The following is a 17,816-nucleotide window of genomic DNA, read 5'->3' on the forward strand; positions in this document are numbered from 1 at the left end:
ATAAATTGCATTTATATAGTGCCGACCATACCCTCAGGACATCCCAAAGCACTTTGCAGCCAATGAAGTACTTTGTTGAAGTGCAGTTGCTGTTGTAATGTAGGAATAGATACAGAATGGTGAGGAAATTAGTAATGTCACACTGCTACAGCATGGGCTGAGACATGTTGCTGGGGAAGAGTGATCTAACCGTGATACACCTAACCCAGGTGTACTCTATGTTGAGACTAGGAGGGAAAAATTTGTGGCCGCCACAAGATTTACCGGTGTCACCAGCAACTCAGGTTAACAGCCACTGAAAATGGAAGAAGCCCTACCAGGGAAAATTTTGTGCTGGGGGGCTAAAGATTTTAAGCCCAGCACTAACTTACTGTGGTGGCATTAGTGCAGGCATGGCAGTCGAAGTTCCCATCCTGAAGTGGCGTTCCAGCTTCTAACAGCCTCTGGAAGTGAGGCTATGGAGTTCACTAGGTATTGTGGGTAATTAAAAGGGCTATGAATTAAAAGGCCAATGCCTTCAGAACTAATAAAAATTAAAATGAAGTGAAAAAAAATGCAGTTTTCAGCTCTTAATCAACATGAAAAAGATGTCCCAAATGGGAATTTTGAGCACTTAAAGCTGAATTCCCTTCCAGACTTCAAAAAATGGGAAAGTGCTTCAGCACTAACACAGCTGGCTCAGCAAGCCAGGGAAGGGACACCCAGGGTCACACACGCAGCACTCCAGGTTTGTGCAGGGGGTCAACACTGCAAGAGAGGTCCTCTACCCACAGGGACCAGGAGGCCCTCTAGAAATAACGATGTGGGACCACATCACCGAGGCCATCACTGCCAGCAGTGTCGCCCCCACCACCTGGCTCCAGTGCCCAAAGAAGCTTCATGACCTCAGTCAAGGTCAGTGAGTGCATCTTCAAAAACCGTCTCCTACCAACTGCATTGCTAGCCTCACACACTGCACAATGCACGACCCCCACCAACCCCCCACCCCCGCCAATCTGTACTAATCATGAGGCACACCTCCCATTCCTAGCCTCACCTCACTTCCTTGGAGGAGACAGTGCAGGCCATTCTTTGCAGGGGCATGATTGAGCCTTTGGCCAGCAGCGGGGCAGAAAGGATACAAGATGCCGGTATCCACATATGTCATCCTCCTTCTGGCATGCACCTCTTACTTTCCCACCCTCCCCTCACCACAACTCCACCCTTGTGCCTTCCTCATTTCATACACCCAAGAAATGCAGCCTACCCAGCCAATGGTTGGCCAAAAAGAGGGAAAGGAGAGTGAAGAAGAAGAAACAACACCATCACTCGATTTCACACTCCCAGCCACCAACTCAAGGTCAACCAGCAAGGCCATATGCAGTGTCCCCCCACTGAAAGTCAGCAACCTTCCAACATCCACACTGCAGCCACTGGGGTAGCACTGTGACATCAGAAGGATAGGCAAAGGCACACACAAGACAGTCACTAAGAGAATGCATAAGGGTGATGAGTTGATTTCTTGATGTCATATTGGATGGCTAGATGTATAAAGTTGGATTGGAAAGTTTGTTTTTATTTCAGCATTGTGGCCAAGAGGACTTTGTGATGTTCAGTAACAGAGGGAAGGCAAGATGTGAGACAAATGTTGAAAGGGGAGTTGGGGTTGTGGTCACTGGTACCGCAGACGGCGGATTCCATCTCAGATATCCTGGCCAGAAAGGGCCTGTCTGGGTTACATCCTCCTCTTCTGCTTCTTTCTGTGTTTTCCTCTTTCCTCTGTGAACGGATGCTGCAAATCTGAAATGACAGCATAAAATGCCAGAAATACTCAGCAGGTCAGGCAGCAACTCTGTTTCTCTCTCCACGGATATTGCCTGACCTGCTGAGTATTTGCAGCTTTTTCTGACTTGTCAGAGGCCTTCTTTACCATCCTAGTCCTTGTAGGCATCCAGCAGGACTCCCTACACACTTAAAAAAAACTTTTAACATCTATTGCACCAAGCCACTGCTTCAATAAAATCAAAAAGTCTTAGTCCATAAGCTTAAATGCAAACTTACCTGAAAGATGCGTGTGTCCCTTCAAGGAGGTGCTGACACCTCTGTCAGTCTGTCAGTCTGTTTGCACGCTGGGTTTACCTGGCGAGCTTAGGATCCAACGCGGAACTCGGTGCAAAGGTCCAAGTTCGCTGCAGTGACGTTAAATCGGCGTTGCAGGCCGACTGACGTCACTGCTCCATCATTTAAATCTGCAGGGCGATGCATCTTACCGGCAGTGCGGCCGGGCCTAGAAATGTTAAGGGGCCCATTGCCGCAGATTAAACTTGCAGGACAATTTAGCTTTGTGCATGTATCACAAAAAAATTAATTCTAAATCAAAAACTAACAAAGCTTTTCAGAGCACATGCTTCCTTGATGTACAACAATGTTCATTGAACATTGGGAACATGCTATATGTTCAGCCAGACTCAACCTTCTCTTTATTGGTTCACCCATAAACTTAACCCTACAATATTTTCCATGTACAAGTTCTATTTATCTGGGTTTTTCTAAACCACAGGCAGGTGGAGTTTGAAGTGGATCAGTCAACCCTGGGATCTTCAGCAGGCTCCTCACTCTCTTGACTGGTATTTTGGTCACTGTTTTCACATTGCTCCCCAGCTTCAGTTGAGGAAGGCTGCAGAAATAAATTTAAAAATTCAGAATTCCTAAAAAGGTACCTGTAAATATGGGACAATAGACATAAGCTTGTTGCAAGCTTTAGAGTTACATTGGGCAACACAAGAGTGTCGCTTATATAGTTTCACACCCAAACCTAAAGAGGTTGCAGTCCTCTAACATAACCTTTGTAAAACTGTATTCCAACAGCCATCAGAAGTTAACTGACCAAAGGGAGAAACCGAATTGAGACGGAGGTTAGTGAGTGCAGAGCTACTTAGTGATGCATACGTATTCTTTCAACAGAAAGTCATTGACATGACTGTCAGCCAATGGGTTGGAGGCAGGGCTGGGCTTACAGCAAACAGAATCTATTTAAAGAGCCTCTACAAACCACAGCAAACCAAACTCATGACCAAAACTACAGCAACGTCTCCCAATAAAAGCAGTGTGATTTCTCCAGCAAAATGCAGTGAGTGCAGGATAGTTACATAATACAAATTATGTGCGTAAAATCAATCCCAGTCACTTATAGCACTGTGGTCTTCAGGTGTGATTGACAGGGGAATAACCCAATCATCTCGATTCTGGCCAGGAATTTGGTATCACTATATGTAACCTTCTTTCAAATGCTTTGCCCCAACAATTGAATTGACAGCCCCAAGTCAGACAGATGAAGGACAATTATAGGACATTGTGGGTATGATGTAGCAACTCATATAGGGCTAATGCACACTATATTTTGAAGTGAGGTTTTCAGAGTTTATTATATACCGCTACACAGCAATCTCTTGGTTGGAGTCAGACTGCAGCTCAAGTGGTCCCGTTATTTGAAAGAAAAAGACTTGCATTTCATGACCTCAGGATGTCCCAAAGCACTTCACAGCCAATGAAATACTTTTAAAGTGTAATCACTGTTGTAATATAGGCAACGCAGCAGCCAATTTGCAAACAGCAATGTGATAATGATCAGATAACCTTATTTAAATAAAGTGATGTTGGTTGAAGGATAAATATTGGCCAGGACACCAGGGAGAACTCCCCTGCTCTTCTTCAAAATAGTATTTCAGAAGTACTTCATTGGCTGGAAAGCACTTTGGGACGTCTTGAGGTCGTGAAAGGTGCTATAGAAATGCAAGTCTTTCTATCTTTCATAGGATCTTCTACATCCATCTGAGAGGGCAGACAGGGCCTCGGTTTAACACTCATCTAATAAAAGGAAGAAATCAGACTCTGAAAATAATAGACCGGTCAGCTTACTACAACAATAGGGAAACTGCTGGAAAGCACTATATGGGATGCAATACACAAGCACTTGGAGATTGGTTACACAACATGGCCACAGGAAATCTAGGTCCTTCCTCATCAACTCCATTGATTTCTCTGAGGAAGGTGACCAGAATGGTGGACCAAGATAGTCTGGTTAATGTTGTTTTCCTTCACTTCCACAAAGGGAATGGGAGATATCTTCACATTTAGGCTGGAATTTTCTGTACCTGGGCGGGTCAGGTGTGGGCAGCCGGGTCGCGACCCCGTTGTCGATTTCTGCAGCGGGCTGGAAGTAACTTTGCGATAATGGGGCCTATTAAGCCCGCCCTCCACGTTACATGGCCCAATTAAATGGTGCGGGTCTGATGACATCATCCATGATGCATTTTCAGCCGGGATATTTAAAAGGAGCCATGGCCACATTGCATTTGAAGGTTCACCTAGGAGTGTGCAGGCAGCACACTGGAGGTTGTCATTGCTCCAAACAGTTGGAGAGATGGCTGCACCGAGGCAGATGGCTGCACCCAGATTCTCCGATGACTCCCTCCATATGCTTGTGGAGAGAGTTAGAGCACGCCGGGAGGTCCTCTTCCCTTCCAATGGGTGGAAGAAAACTCCCCAGGAGACAAAAGGATCCTGGCACCAAATAACAGAGGAGGCCGACAGCAGGGATGTATTCAGGAGGACCTGGGTGCAGTGCCGCAAACATTTCAATTATCTCATTAGATTTGGGAAGGCAAGTACAAAGCCACACAACTTCATCCTGCTGTGCCTCTCATCACATCCCCAGCACTCTGCCTTCCCAACCCTACTCCTGCACATCCTTACTCACACCAACTTACCTTGCACGTCCATCCATCCTTCTCTCTCGATCGACATTATCACATCCCCATCTGACTAACCACCCCTCACGCTCACCTTCATACTAATGCAATCATACCAAATAACAACATGTAAGAAGCCCCCTTGGCATTCCCACCCCAGTCTATCATAGTCTCCCTCTAAAGATGTAACCCATCCAATCCGTACACTCATTCCATCACTCTCACTCAACCTTCTCTTCTTTCCCTCCTTGCAGAAGAAGAGAGCCCACAATAAGAGGGAGCAGGAGAGAATAGGCAGTGGGCCTCCATCATTTGTGACCCTCACAACAGTAGGAGGCTGTGTTGGAAGTCTCAGGAGTGGCCGAGCAGCTAGAGGTGGGAGATGGAGAGAGGGGGACATCTCAGCAACCTGGTGACAGAGTTACATATCCTACAGCTACACAACATGCATCACTCACTCATATGGGGGCTGATGTCATTAAGCCACTTAATGGTCATGTGCATAATAGTATGTGCACCCATTCTTCATATGGCATATCTAACTCATCTCTTTAATCTCCCACAGGTCTAGCAAAAGCACCCCCCCCCCCGCTCCAACTATCCAGGAGGAAGAGCAAGGCAACTCCTCAGAAGAGCCTCCAGCCTCTGAGGGTGCACCGTCACCAGACATGAGCGCACCCAGCACAGAGACACACACTTCGGTAGGTCCAACGCGAGAGAGTAGTGTTGTCGCCAGGTCCGTCACAAGTGACCAAGAGCAGATGGTCGAGACAGGGACAGCTGTGGAGACTCTTCGCCAGAGGGCGAAGAATGCGCCCAGCTCTGCTCAGCTGCATGCAGACGCTGAGCCTTGGGGGCCATCCAGAAAGAGAGCGATCCTGGAGGTGCAGCAAGAAGTGCAGGAGGCTTTGTGATCGCGATGTCTGCAAAGGTTCAGAGAATGGAGGAGTCCATCTCCAACATGAGCACCACCGTGTCGCAGGCGATGGTGACTGTAGGCGCTTCCATGGATAGGATGGCCACCTACATGGAGCAGCTAATGCGCCACTAACAGAACTACAGAGAACAGTTGGATCTCTATGGAGCATAGATGGCAGAGGCTCATAGACCCCCTGTCTAGGAGGGATGTCAGCACAGACGTAGGTCCTCGTGGCCCCACTGATGTGCCACAAGGTGCTCTCCAGCTCCTTGCTAGCAGGGAAGTGTGGGTGGCCCATGAGAGGGACGACAGTGAGGGGAGATGAAAGTGTGGGCTCCTCTCAAAGTGCTTACACTTCTCCCCATTGCCACCCCCTCAGTCAGAGCCCCAGATGGCTCTTCGGATCTCGCTGGCCGAGTCTGCCCCAGCACAGTCGCCGGAGGAGCAGTCTTTGGCGGGGCCATCACAGGCTCCAAAACCCAGAGGGCGTCCGCCAAGTGTGTCTAAGCAGTCGTAGCAGGGAAGTGAGCAGGTCACCTCTACCTCTGCTGAAGTCACAGGGGTAGCACCTCGTAGAAGCACATGGAAGAGAAAGATGACACACAAGTAGATTCACAAGCATAGCCACTTGGGTGTTTTAGTCAATGTTAATGTCAAGTTTCCGTTAATGTATTGTCAGCCATTAAAATCTCTATTTTCACCACTTTCCTGTCTTGGACACATTTGTGTGCAACTTCGGAAGTGGCTTAGTGAGTTGCAGTGACTGGTGAGACATAACATTAACTCCAGCAATGGTGGTCAGTGTGAAAGTAATGGCTTGGTCATTGTAGGGATCCTATATGGTGTTGTTGGGGTGGTGCCAACCTGGCGCAGCATGTGGCAGCCATATTGGTGTATAGCATAAAGTTAAGTAAATCTGGCTATGATGAGACCATTCCTGGCCTCCAGGGCAGCAATGTGCTTGGGTGCTGATGCCCTCTATCCTGTACAGCATCAGGTGGTTGCAGAGAAGGTTGGTGGTGCTGCTGGTGTGCCTGTTGCTGCTGGAGTTGGGGTTGATCGTGGTCAGATTCTGAGGACCAAGCTGAGACAGTATAAACGGCATCGATGCTGATGGAGTAGATGGCAGGTCAAGTAGAGTTGACAGAAGCAATCCGTCAATGGTGAGAGGTCCTTCCAATGAGGTGACACTGGATAGAGACTTTGCTGGAAACAATTGTAGCCTGCAGAAAATTAAATCTGTGCTGGCAATGCAGTCAGCAACAGCATCTGCCTGAGGAAAGTGATCAGCTGAGAGACTGGAGCTTTTATAGTATATTTGATGTTGTCAAGTAATCAGCTGGAGCAATGGCCTCTCAACTCCCACCTCAGCTGGACAGACGTGATTCCTGAGCTGCGTGAATCCCGTGGCCATGCAGGGAAATTTGAAATGTATGGGGGAAAAAGGCTCTCAAGTGTCTGACAGCAAGCTTATAATGATTTCAATTAAGTCACCCACCTCTGCCGGTCAGGTCGCTGCTGCACTGGCAAACGCGCCCAAGGGAAAGGTATGTGGGGGCTGGATGACAGCAGGTTCCCGACCCACTCTGACTTTTTTTCAAATTTCCCATGCGACCCATCTCCGATCACGCCCGCATGGACCCCAGAAAATTCCGGCCTTAGTTTAGAAGATCAAACATTTGAGAACCTTTGCCAACAAGGGTTTCACAAAAAAAGATGCTTTTTCCTCGTGGTACAGTATATTGTGCACCAATCTGCTGGGAAACAGAAATGCAGATGTGATCCCCCTTCTCCGAGATCCTAATCTCAAATCACACTTCCCTATATTGCAACTTCAAAAGCACTTCATTGACTTTGGGAAATCCTGAGGTTGTGAAAGGCGCTATGTCCTTTCCTTTCCATTCTTTCTGTGGCAGGCAGTAGAGAAAAACAAGCAGAATGGGCTGGAAGACCCTACACCACAAACTTTGGCTCAAAGAACCAGATCAAGAGGCAATGGAAATGATACACATGCAGATATGCAAGGCAGCACTCACCCAATTGGTCACTTACCCTATTGACACTCAGGAGCTGTTCCAGTAACTCTAGCATGCCATTGCAAAAGCCAATGTTGCTCAACAAAACCTGCTGTCGATCTTCAATATATTCCAGAAGTGGGGGATATATAGGATGATCAGGCTCAACCTACAGCAGAAAAATAGATCGACTGTTTGAGAGAGATGCCATTGGCTAAGACTGCCAGTAGTTTTAGCGATGCCTTTTCTAATACCAGCTAAGATTTTTTTTTTTTTTTTTTTTTTTTTTTTTTTTAAATAGAAGAATTTGTTCCAACTAGAAGGATGTTTAACAGTGATATCAGGAGACATCTCTTCACAAAAAGGGTGGTGGAAATCTGGAACACCGTCCTGCAAAAAAGCTGTTGAATCGAGGGGGTCAATTGAAAATGTCAAAACCGGAATCAATAAATTTTTGTTGGGCAAGGGTATTGAGGGATATGCAACCAAGGTGGGTAATTGGAGTAGAGATACAGCCATGATCTAATCAAATGACAGAACAGGCTCGAGGGGCTGAATGACCTCCTCCTATTCCTATGCTCCTAATGGACAGCAAAATGTCTGACAAAAACAGTGTGTTTAAATATAACTAACCAATGAACATAGATTGGATGAAAGTCTTTTTGTGGAATGGTAATGAGAGGAGCAACAGTTGAAAAGAGAAGTTTTCTTACTTTGGCGGTTTTTTGATATTATGCGTCCTGGGTTCAAATGATGACATAGAATGACATAGAATTTTACAGCACAGAAACAGGCCATTCAACTCATCAGGTCTGTGCCGGTGCCTATGCTCCACACGAGCCTCCTCTGACCTTACCTTCATCGCACCCCATCAACAAAACCCTCTATTCCTTTCTCCCTCACGTACTTATCCAGCTTCCCCTTAAATGGATCTATGCTAGTTGCCTCAGCCACTCCCTGTGGTAGTGAGTTCCACATTCTAACCGCACTCTGTGGGTAAAGAAGTTTCTCCTGAATTCACTATTGGATTTATTAGTGACTAGCTTATATTTATACCCCCTAGTTCTGGTCTCCCCCACAAGTGGAAATGTTTTCTCTACATCTACCCTATGGAACCCCTTCATAATTTTACAGACCTCGATCACGTCACCTCTCAGCCTTCTCTTTTCTAGAAGAGCGAGCCCCGCCTGTTCAGTCTTTCCTGAAAGGTAGTTCTGTTATCATTCTAGCAAATCTCTCTTGCACTGTCTCCAGTGCCTCTACATCCTTTTTGTCATAGGGAGACTAGAACTCCGCTCAGTATTCCTAGGATGGTCTAACCAAGGTTCTATACAAGTTTAACGTAACTTCTCTATTTTTCAATTCTATTCCTTTTTGAACATAGGAGTCCCAGGGCTTTGTTTTGCACCTTTTATGGCCTTATTAACCTGCGTCGCTACTTTAAATGATTTGTGAATCTGTGACTGATGGAGGTGTCAACATCCTCTTCCTCCACTTGACAAATTTGCTCTATATTATACATCTCAAGCAGCAGATACTGTACCCAGGACTGACTACAGTGAAGGTGGTGATTTTTATAAACTGTTTAAATCGGAGCCTAGAGAGAGATTACAGCTCCAGAATCACACCTAGGTATCCATTATTTTATATACAGTACGAGCAACACCGCTCTTGCCTTCTTCCTGTCCTCTATATGGACAGGAACAAGGCAGCAGCTCAAATCATCTATGATCCTCAAAACACCAAGGTGTTCCAGTTAGAAGATCCAGTACATCACACACAAAGTGCTGCTCCAATTCACAGCGATCCTCGGAAATATCCAGAGGCTGCAGCAATGTAAAAGCCAATGGTTTGTCTTTGGTATTATTTCAGTTGGGTTACTGCAGCATTCAATACATTACAAACCACTATTCACACACAATTGTATGCCTGTTACTTGATGATGAAAGAGTTAAGAGGTGTGATTCTAAGCAATGCCAATCACAAGAGAATCCAATTCAATCTGGGCTGATTTCAGCTCAGGGAGTACAATCACCAGCGCCCCCACCGTCCAATGTTATTGCACTGGGGGCAGTAATGGGGAGCTACAGGCATTCCCACATGCCCCTGGGCTTGGAGGCAATAATGGGGTTCTATACTTGCCTCCCAAATCTCTGGGTGATGGGGTTTAATCAGATCGAGATCACCTTCCACAACCTCCGTTAGAAAGTACAGGCAAGGATGTTGGATTAGAACAGGATTCAGGCTCAGCTTTGATACTCCCCTTGGTTGAAATGCCTTCCGACACTCAATGCAAGCAAATATGCGGCATGAACTATTTAAAAATCCTTGAGCTGTCAGTTATCTGTTGGACCAGAATTAAAATTAATAAAAACATTACCAGTTCCTTCACACTTAAAATGGTGACACTTTTTCTTGCTATATGAAGTGTTAATGAGAGTACACCAGTTTTGACAGGGAATTGACAGTAATTGTATTGATCGACAGTTTCATGGTTTCCACACTTGATCTATTCCTCGCCTCTCCCGCTAAACTGTACCAAAGACGTCCTTTAAGGCTGTTCACAACACATACCTCTTGAGCAGCACCAATAGCTGGCTGCAGTATGGAATCAACACTCACATCCTGAGTGACTGGTGTGGCCTGAGGATGAGGCTGATGTTCCATCGTTGCATCAGCCATTGCCAATGCTGAAACAGAATTCTCCAACTGCAAGACAGACACCAACCAGACAGATTAACTTTGAAGCAACAGTGATGCACACTACAATATCTACAAACCTTGGAAGGACACACAGCTTCTAATTTTGGACCAAGAGTGACATATATTCATCTAAAGAAGTGACCACCTTCATACAGCTCCTAACATCAATATACACCACAGGGTCAACAAAATCTAACTTTTTTCCCTCCCTAATGAATATATTCACTGAAACAAAGGAAGTTAGGCCTCAGCTAGAGTACTGCGCACAGTTCTGGTCACCACATTACAGGAAAGATGTGATTGCACTGGAGAGGGTACAGAGGAGATTTACAAGGATGTTGCCCTGAGTAGAGAATCTCAGCTATGAGGAAAGACTGGATAGGCTGGGTCTGTTTTCCTTGGAAGAGAGGAGGCTGAGGGGAGACCCTATGGAGGTGTATAAAATTATGGGGGGGGCACAGATAAAGTGGATAGAAAGGACCTATTTCCCTTAGCAGAGGGGTCAAAAACCAGGGGGCACTGATTTAAAGTAACTGGTAGAAGGTTTAGAGGGGATTTGAAGGGAAATTTCTTCACCCAGAGGGTAGTGGGGGTCTGGAACTCACTGCCTAAAAGGGTGGTAGAGGCAGGAACCCGAACCACATTAAAAAAGTACTTGGATGTGTATTTGGGATGCTGTAACCTGCAGGGCTACGGACCAAGAGCTGGGATTAGGCTGGATAGCTCTTTGTTGGCTGGCGCGGACACGATGGGCCAAAATGGCCTCCTTCCGTGCTGCAACTTTCTATGAAGTAATCAGCAACTTTCCTCACCATTGTCACTTTAGGGCCAATTAGTATTCAAGAGGCTAAATCCACCATCAAACTCCATTTTGAAATGCAACAAGGCTGGTTATTCACAAATAAGGTCATTGAAGAGTGGGAGCAGCAGTTCCGAAAGGTTTTGCGCCAGCCCTCCCTGGATAATCCCCACCCGCCAGTTTCACAATGCTGTGCACGTATCAACCACCACCTCCAAGTTCCCCTCCACGTCACACACCATCCTGACTTAGAAGTATATCGTCGCTGGGTCAAAATCCTGGAACTCCCTCCCACTGTGGGAGGACCTGCACCACACGGACTGCGGCGGCTCACCACCACCTTCTCAAGGGCAATTAGGGATGGGCAATAAATGCTGGCCTTGCCAGTGATGCCCACATCCCATAAATGAATACAAATAAATATGCTCGGAGGCTCTGAAGCAGAGTCACCTGGTAAAAATGATCAAATTTTCCTCATCAAACTCCTCTAACTATTGGGTGTGAGAACTTCCCCAAGTGTGGACAAAAGCACCTTTCTCTTGGCAGATTAGTGAAATCCTGCTTTTTGGGTTTTTTTGTAATTGAAATAATTTCACAGAACTGTGAACAATAGAAATTCAGGAAAACTTACCATTTGAAGTGTAAATGGATGACATAAAAAACCTTCCATTGTGTGCGGAGAGACAGAGGTACAAGGAGGTTGAAACAGCTCTTGTGGATTGCTGTGTAAATAGCTCTGTGATTAGAGTCCCATTCACCTGTGTGACTCCGGTTGGGCTGAAATCTCGGCCCCGAGACAAACCTTTGTTTGGGAGTAGGTGTCGGCCAATCTTGTTCCACTTTCCACCAGGAAAGGCTTCCGCCCCCAAAAAAATACCCACCTAAAATTCTGCCCAAAATGTACTTAATGTTAGTACTTGCCACTGAAAGAATATTTTTCCAAGTGATTTAAACATTTCAGAAGGAATTGAGCCTTTAAACAATGAGATTTGTGGAAAAGCAAAGCTTAGATGTCAAACAAAACAACAACTTCTAGATTAACAGCAGTGTTACTTTTCTTATTATAAACTCCAACCCACATAAAACCTTTCATCTGTTGAATACTACAAAAACATACTTTAGCCTCCATTTGATTGATTTAATTTTGTCCCAAATCAACCAAAGCACATTTCACTCATCACAGACTCATTGGATTTTAACCAGTTTACCTAATTAAAAGTGATTACTTGCAAGCTCGAACTCATTGCCCTCAATCAGTATCCAATCAACAACTGGCAGATTTGAGGCAGAAGTCACAGTCTACTTAGTGAATGTAAATTACCCGAGCAGTACAAGGGCTCTTCCAGTTTTATCTTCTACCTAAGCAAAGTAAAATTGAGTATTGAAGATTGAGGGATGATCTGATCGAGGTGTTTAAAATGATAAAAAGATTTGATAGGGTAGATATGGATAAACTATTCTCTCTGGTGGGGGAATCAAGAACAAGGAGACATCATCTTAACATTAGAGCCAGGCCATTCAGGAGTGAAATCAGGAAGTACTTTTTCACACAAAGGGTAGTAGAAATTGGGAACTCTCTCCTCCAAAAGCATACTAAGACAATTGGAGCTTTCGAGATGGTTAGTTAAGGGTATCAAGGGATATGGAGCAAAGGTGAGTAAATGGAGTTGAGGTACAGATTAGCCACGATCTAACTGAATGGTGGAACAGGCTCGAAGGGCTAAATGGCCTCCTCCTGTTCCTATGAGTACAAAAATTAGTTTATGCTTTGGAGATCAAATATAGAATACAGTGCAGTCGCAGATGATTATGTGATTGATTTTGATTCTGGTGCCAGTATGACTGGAGATTTATTGGCTGTTCCAACTCATAAATCAGATGAACTTCCAGCAAAAGTTTTGGATTTATGTAATTTTCATCACATTTATGATTGTACTTTATTTTTGACCCATTATAAAATGCTTTTAAACTTCCTCTTCTGATCTCCCCTGTATCACATACCTAATGCCACAACTGAGAAATTAGCTGGTTGATCTGCTATCTGACTTGTGCGGTTTTCGAGGTGGGTTGCTAGGACGGCCTTGCGAGTGGATCAGGACTATTTTGAACTGACCAATGGAGTGGCACTGGGGTAACCCATTGCCACATGAACTCGAGGAGGGCACCAGAAATACCCGGCTGGCACCAATGGTCCGTCCAAACTAAGATCTGTACAATCTAAAAATGAAATTGCAAATTGCAAACTTTTTTTTAATTGATTGTACAATTAATGTAAGACTTCAGTGTGCCAGTGGACACCGGGCGATCCCTCTCCAGGGCCGCCCAGATGGGCACAAGGCTGCGGAAGAGCGGCAATCAGTCGGAGTGACCCTCCACTTAGATCCAACGTACCCAGGACCTATGAATGGCGGTTTTGGCCCAAGTGGACCAGATAACTTACAATAATTGGATCTATTATTTTACACGGAATGGAAGTGAGACCAATAGGTCTTTGGTTGCTTCTGTCTGTTTTGTCCCACTTTTTGGAATATTCTGGTACCTCCCAAGTGTCCAGTGACTCCCTCATTAATGATCATCAGCGCATCACAAATCTCCTCCCTTGTCTCTTTCTGGGGAGAAACACCAGTCACCTTTGGTGATTTATTTTTGACTAGAAATTATTACAATTGGAACAACTTCAAACACCACCAATAAAATGACAGACAGACTGCCTAAACTAAAAATCAAATGACAACCGTAAAGTTTGGGTAGATTGCACATTCAAACTTTAGTCGTGTCCAACAGAGTGTCGTGCTTTGTTCCAGGTTGAAGAAAGTCAGCCTCCGATTTTATATAAAAAAAACCGATGGCCTCTTCAAATTAAAAATGGGTACCAGGGAATTTGTAAGTTTTAACTCGATGAAACCGCCAATACCTTGTGGTGCCCCAAGCTGCGGAGCGTTCTGGTCTCTGATCACCCAGGCGTGTTCCAGGGATTGAATCGCAGGCACATTGTTGCAAAGATCTCAGTAAATGTCAATGTTTCAGTTCACTGGTCGTAAACAGGCTGGAGGAATTTGTCAGGAAAATAGGAGGTCGTTAGGAGTGGCAGTGAGTGGCTTAATGTTACCTGAATGTAAATTTATTTACAACCATAATAAATCTGTTATTCATTTAACTTTCCATGTTGGATTACAAACTACTGTATAAAAACAATAGATGTTTTTAAAAGATGCAGAGTACTTTGCCAAAACTGCAAAGTGAATGGGATATGGGGAAATGGGTGAACAACTACAGATTGACCAGCTGCCATTTTGCTCTCTGGCTGCTGGAACACGTTCCAAGGTTGCACTCAAACTAACTCTCCATTCCATGCTGGTTAGATTACTGAGTGTTTCTCGCATTTTCTGTTTATATTTTGGATTTCCAGCATCTGCAGTATTTTCGTTTTTTGTTTCGGCCATTTTTATATTGATGGATTGCTGTGTTATTGCAGTTGGCGCCCGATGGGCGAGTCTCGTACAGTCTCTGAGAGCACAAACTTGCCTGAGTCGCAAAGGCTGGCTGTCGGAAAGGCCTGTTTTTTTTTTAATTGGGTCTTCTCAGGTACTGATGTCAGCAAAATTGTCTTCAGCAACTCGCCAAGGCTTCTCCGGCAGCACCCTCATGATTTTGAACAGCTCTATCAAATCTCCTCTCAATTTTCTCTGCCTCAAGGAGAACAACCCCAGCTTCTCCAGTCTATCAACGTAACTGAAGTCCCTCATTCCTGGAATCATTCGTGCAAATCTTTTCTGCTCCTTCTCTAAGGCCTTCACATCCTTCCTAAAGTGTGCTGCCCAGAATTGGACACAGTGCTCCAGTTGGGGCCGAACCAGTGTTTTATAAAGGTTCATCATAATTTACACACTTTTGTACTCTATACCTCTATTTATGAAGCCCAGGATCCCGTAAGCCTTTTTAACTGCTTTCTCAATGCCCTGTCACCTTCAACGATTTGTGCACACATACCCCCAGGTCCCTCTGTTCGTGTACCCCCTTCAGGATTGTACCATTTAGTTAACATGTCCTCTCCTCATTCTTTCTCACAAAATGTATCACTTCACACTTTACTGCGTTAAATTTCATCTGCCACGTGTCCGCCCATTTCACCAGCCTGTCTATGTCTTCCTGAAGTCTATCACTATCCTCCTCACTGTTCACTATACTTCCAAGTTTTGTGCCATCTGCAAATTTTGAAATTGTGCCCTGTACACCCACGTCCAAGTCATTAAGATATATCAAGAAAAGCAGTGGTCCTAGAACCGGCCCCTGGGGAACACCACTGTATACCTTCCTCCAGTCCGAAAAGCAACCATTCACCAGTACTCTCTGTTTCCTGTCACTAAGCAACTTGACAAGGCTTCATAGAATCATAGAATCATACTCTGTCTGTTACGATGAATAAAAGAGATTGGCATTGGTTGGTTGTTTTGTTACGTTGTGTTTGTCAACACAATGCCTCATCAATCACCAGTGAAGGTGTGGAAACAGCTCAACTGGATGTTTAACAAAAGTTCTAACAAAAGTTGATTGCCCTGAAATGCTAACCTTACATTTCTCTCTCCACAGGGATTGTCTAGCGTGCTGAGTGTTTCTCGCATTTTCTGTTTATATTTTGGATTTCCAGCATCTGCAGTATTTTAGTTTTTTGTTTCGGTCATTTTTATATTGATGTATTGCTGTGTTATTGCAGTTGGCACCCGATGGGCGAGTCTCGTACAATCTCTGAGAGCACAAACTTGCCTGATTCGCAAAGGCTGGCTGTCGGAAAGGCCTGTTTTTTTTTAATTGGGTCTTCTCAGGTACTGATGTCAGCAAAATTGTCACGGCCCTAATCACGGAAATTCGCTAAACCTCTCTACCTCTATCTCCTCCTTTAAGACGCTCCTTAAAACCTACCTCACCCATCCAAATGCCTCCTTCTTTGGTTCGGTGTCAAATTTCTCTCCGATTACGTCCCTGTGAAGTGCCTTGGGACGCTTTACTATGTTAAAGGTGTTATATAAATGGAAGCTTTTGTCTACCTCAATGTTTTTTTTTATTCGTTCATGGGATGTGGGCGTCGTTGGCAAGGCCAGCATTTATTGCCCATCCCTAATTGCCCTTGAGAAGGTGGTGGTGAGTTGCCTTCTTGAACCGCTGCAGTCCGTGTGGTGAAGGTACTCCCACAGTGCTGTTAGGGAGGGAGTTCCAGGATTTTGACCCAGCGACGTAGAAGGATCGGCGATATACTTCTAAGTCAGGATGGTGTGTGACTTGGAGGGGAACTTGGAGGTGGTGATGTTCCCATGCGCCTGCTGCCCTTGTCCTTCTAGGTGGTAGAGTTCGAGAGTTTGGGAGCTGCTGCCGGAGAAGCCTTGGTGAGTTGCTGCAGTGCATCTTGTAGATGGTACACACTGCAGCCACGGTGCGCCGGTGGTGGAGGGAATGAATGTTTAAGGTACTTGATGGGATGCCAATCAATGGGCTGCTTGGTCCTGGATGGTGTTGAGCTTCTTGAGTGTTGTTGGAGCTGCACTCATCCAGGCAAGTGGAGAGTATTCCATCACACCCCTGACTTGTGCCTTGTAGGTGGTGGAACGGTTTTGGGGAGTCAGGAGGTGAGTCACTCGTCGCAGAATATCCACAGTATTTATGTGGCTGGTCCAGTTAATTTTCTGGTCAATGGTGACCCCCCAGGATGTTTACAGTGAGTGATTCGACAATGCTAATGGCATTGAATGTCAAAGGGAGGTGGTTCGACTCTCTCTTGTTGGTCATTGTCTGGCACTTGTGTGATGCGAATGTTACTTGCCACTTATCAGCCTAAACCTGGATGTTATCCAGGTCTTGCTGCATGCGGGCCTGTGGGCACAGACTGCTTCATTATCTGGGGAATTATGAATGGAACTGAACACTGTGCACTGAACACTGAACACTGACCTGTCGCACTCACACCCATCATAATGAAGTGTTTCGAGAGACTGGTCCTGGCTCACATCAAAGCCAGTGTTCCCGCCTCTCTTGACCAACACCAGTTTGCCTATCGTGCAAACAGATCAACGGAGGATGCAATCACAACTGCTCTACACTCGGCACTGAATCACTTAGATGGTAAGGAGACCTACATCAGAATGCTGTTCATAGACTACAGCTCAGCATTCAACACTATCGTCCCCAACAAGCTGGCCACCAAACTCCAAACTCTTGGCCTGAACACTTCCCTCTGCAACTGGACCCTGGACTTCCTAACAAACAGACCCCAGTCTGTCAAATTAGGTAACCACACCTCCCCCCCCCCCCCTTGACCCTGAACACGGGGGCCCCACAAGGATGTGTGCTGAGCCCCCTCCTCTACTCCCTCTTCACCCACGACTGTGTGGCTGTTCATGGTTCCAACACCATCATCAAGTTTACGGATGATACCACGGTAGTAGGCCAGATCACCAACAACGATGAGTCAGCCTACAGGGGGGAGGTCCAGCATCTCGTGAAGTGGTGCACCGATAACAACCTGGCCCTTAACATCAAGAAAACCAAAGAAATCATTGTGGACTTCAGGAAGTCTAAAGGCGGAAGTCACACCCCCATCCACATCAATGGGGCTGTGGTGGAAAGGGTGGACAGCTTTAAGTTCCTCGGAGTCCACA

The 17,816-nt window shown here is 45.5% G+C and overlaps 1 protein-coding gene across 1 annotated transcript; it reads right to left on the bottom strand.

The window, feature by feature from the left end:
• Positions 1-2,442: 2,442 nt before the first annotated feature.
• LOC147103104 (uncharacterized) lies at positions 2,443-12,266 on the bottom strand. Its single transcript, XM_085963130.1, has 4 exons — positions 11,798-12,266; positions 10,239-10,373; positions 7,702-7,833; positions 2,443-2,656 (listed from the first exon to the last, which is right to left on the bottom strand). Exons 1-4 carry the CDS (start codon positions 11,834-11,836, stop codon positions 2,561-2,563), a joined length of 402 nt encoding a protein of 133 aa, XP_085819256.1. The 5' UTR covers positions 11,837-12,266; the 3' UTR covers positions 2,443-2,560.
• Positions 12,267-17,816: the final 5,550 nt, after the last annotated feature.

The sequence above is a fragment of the Somniosus microcephalus genome, chromosome 20 (assembly GCF_052327205.1).
Source record: "Somniosus microcephalus isolate GS21.2 chromosome 20, FLI_Smic_1.0, whole genome shotgun sequence".
Lineage (NCBI taxonomy): Eukaryota > Metazoa > Chordata > Chondrichthyes > Squaliformes > Somniosidae > Somniosus > Somniosus microcephalus.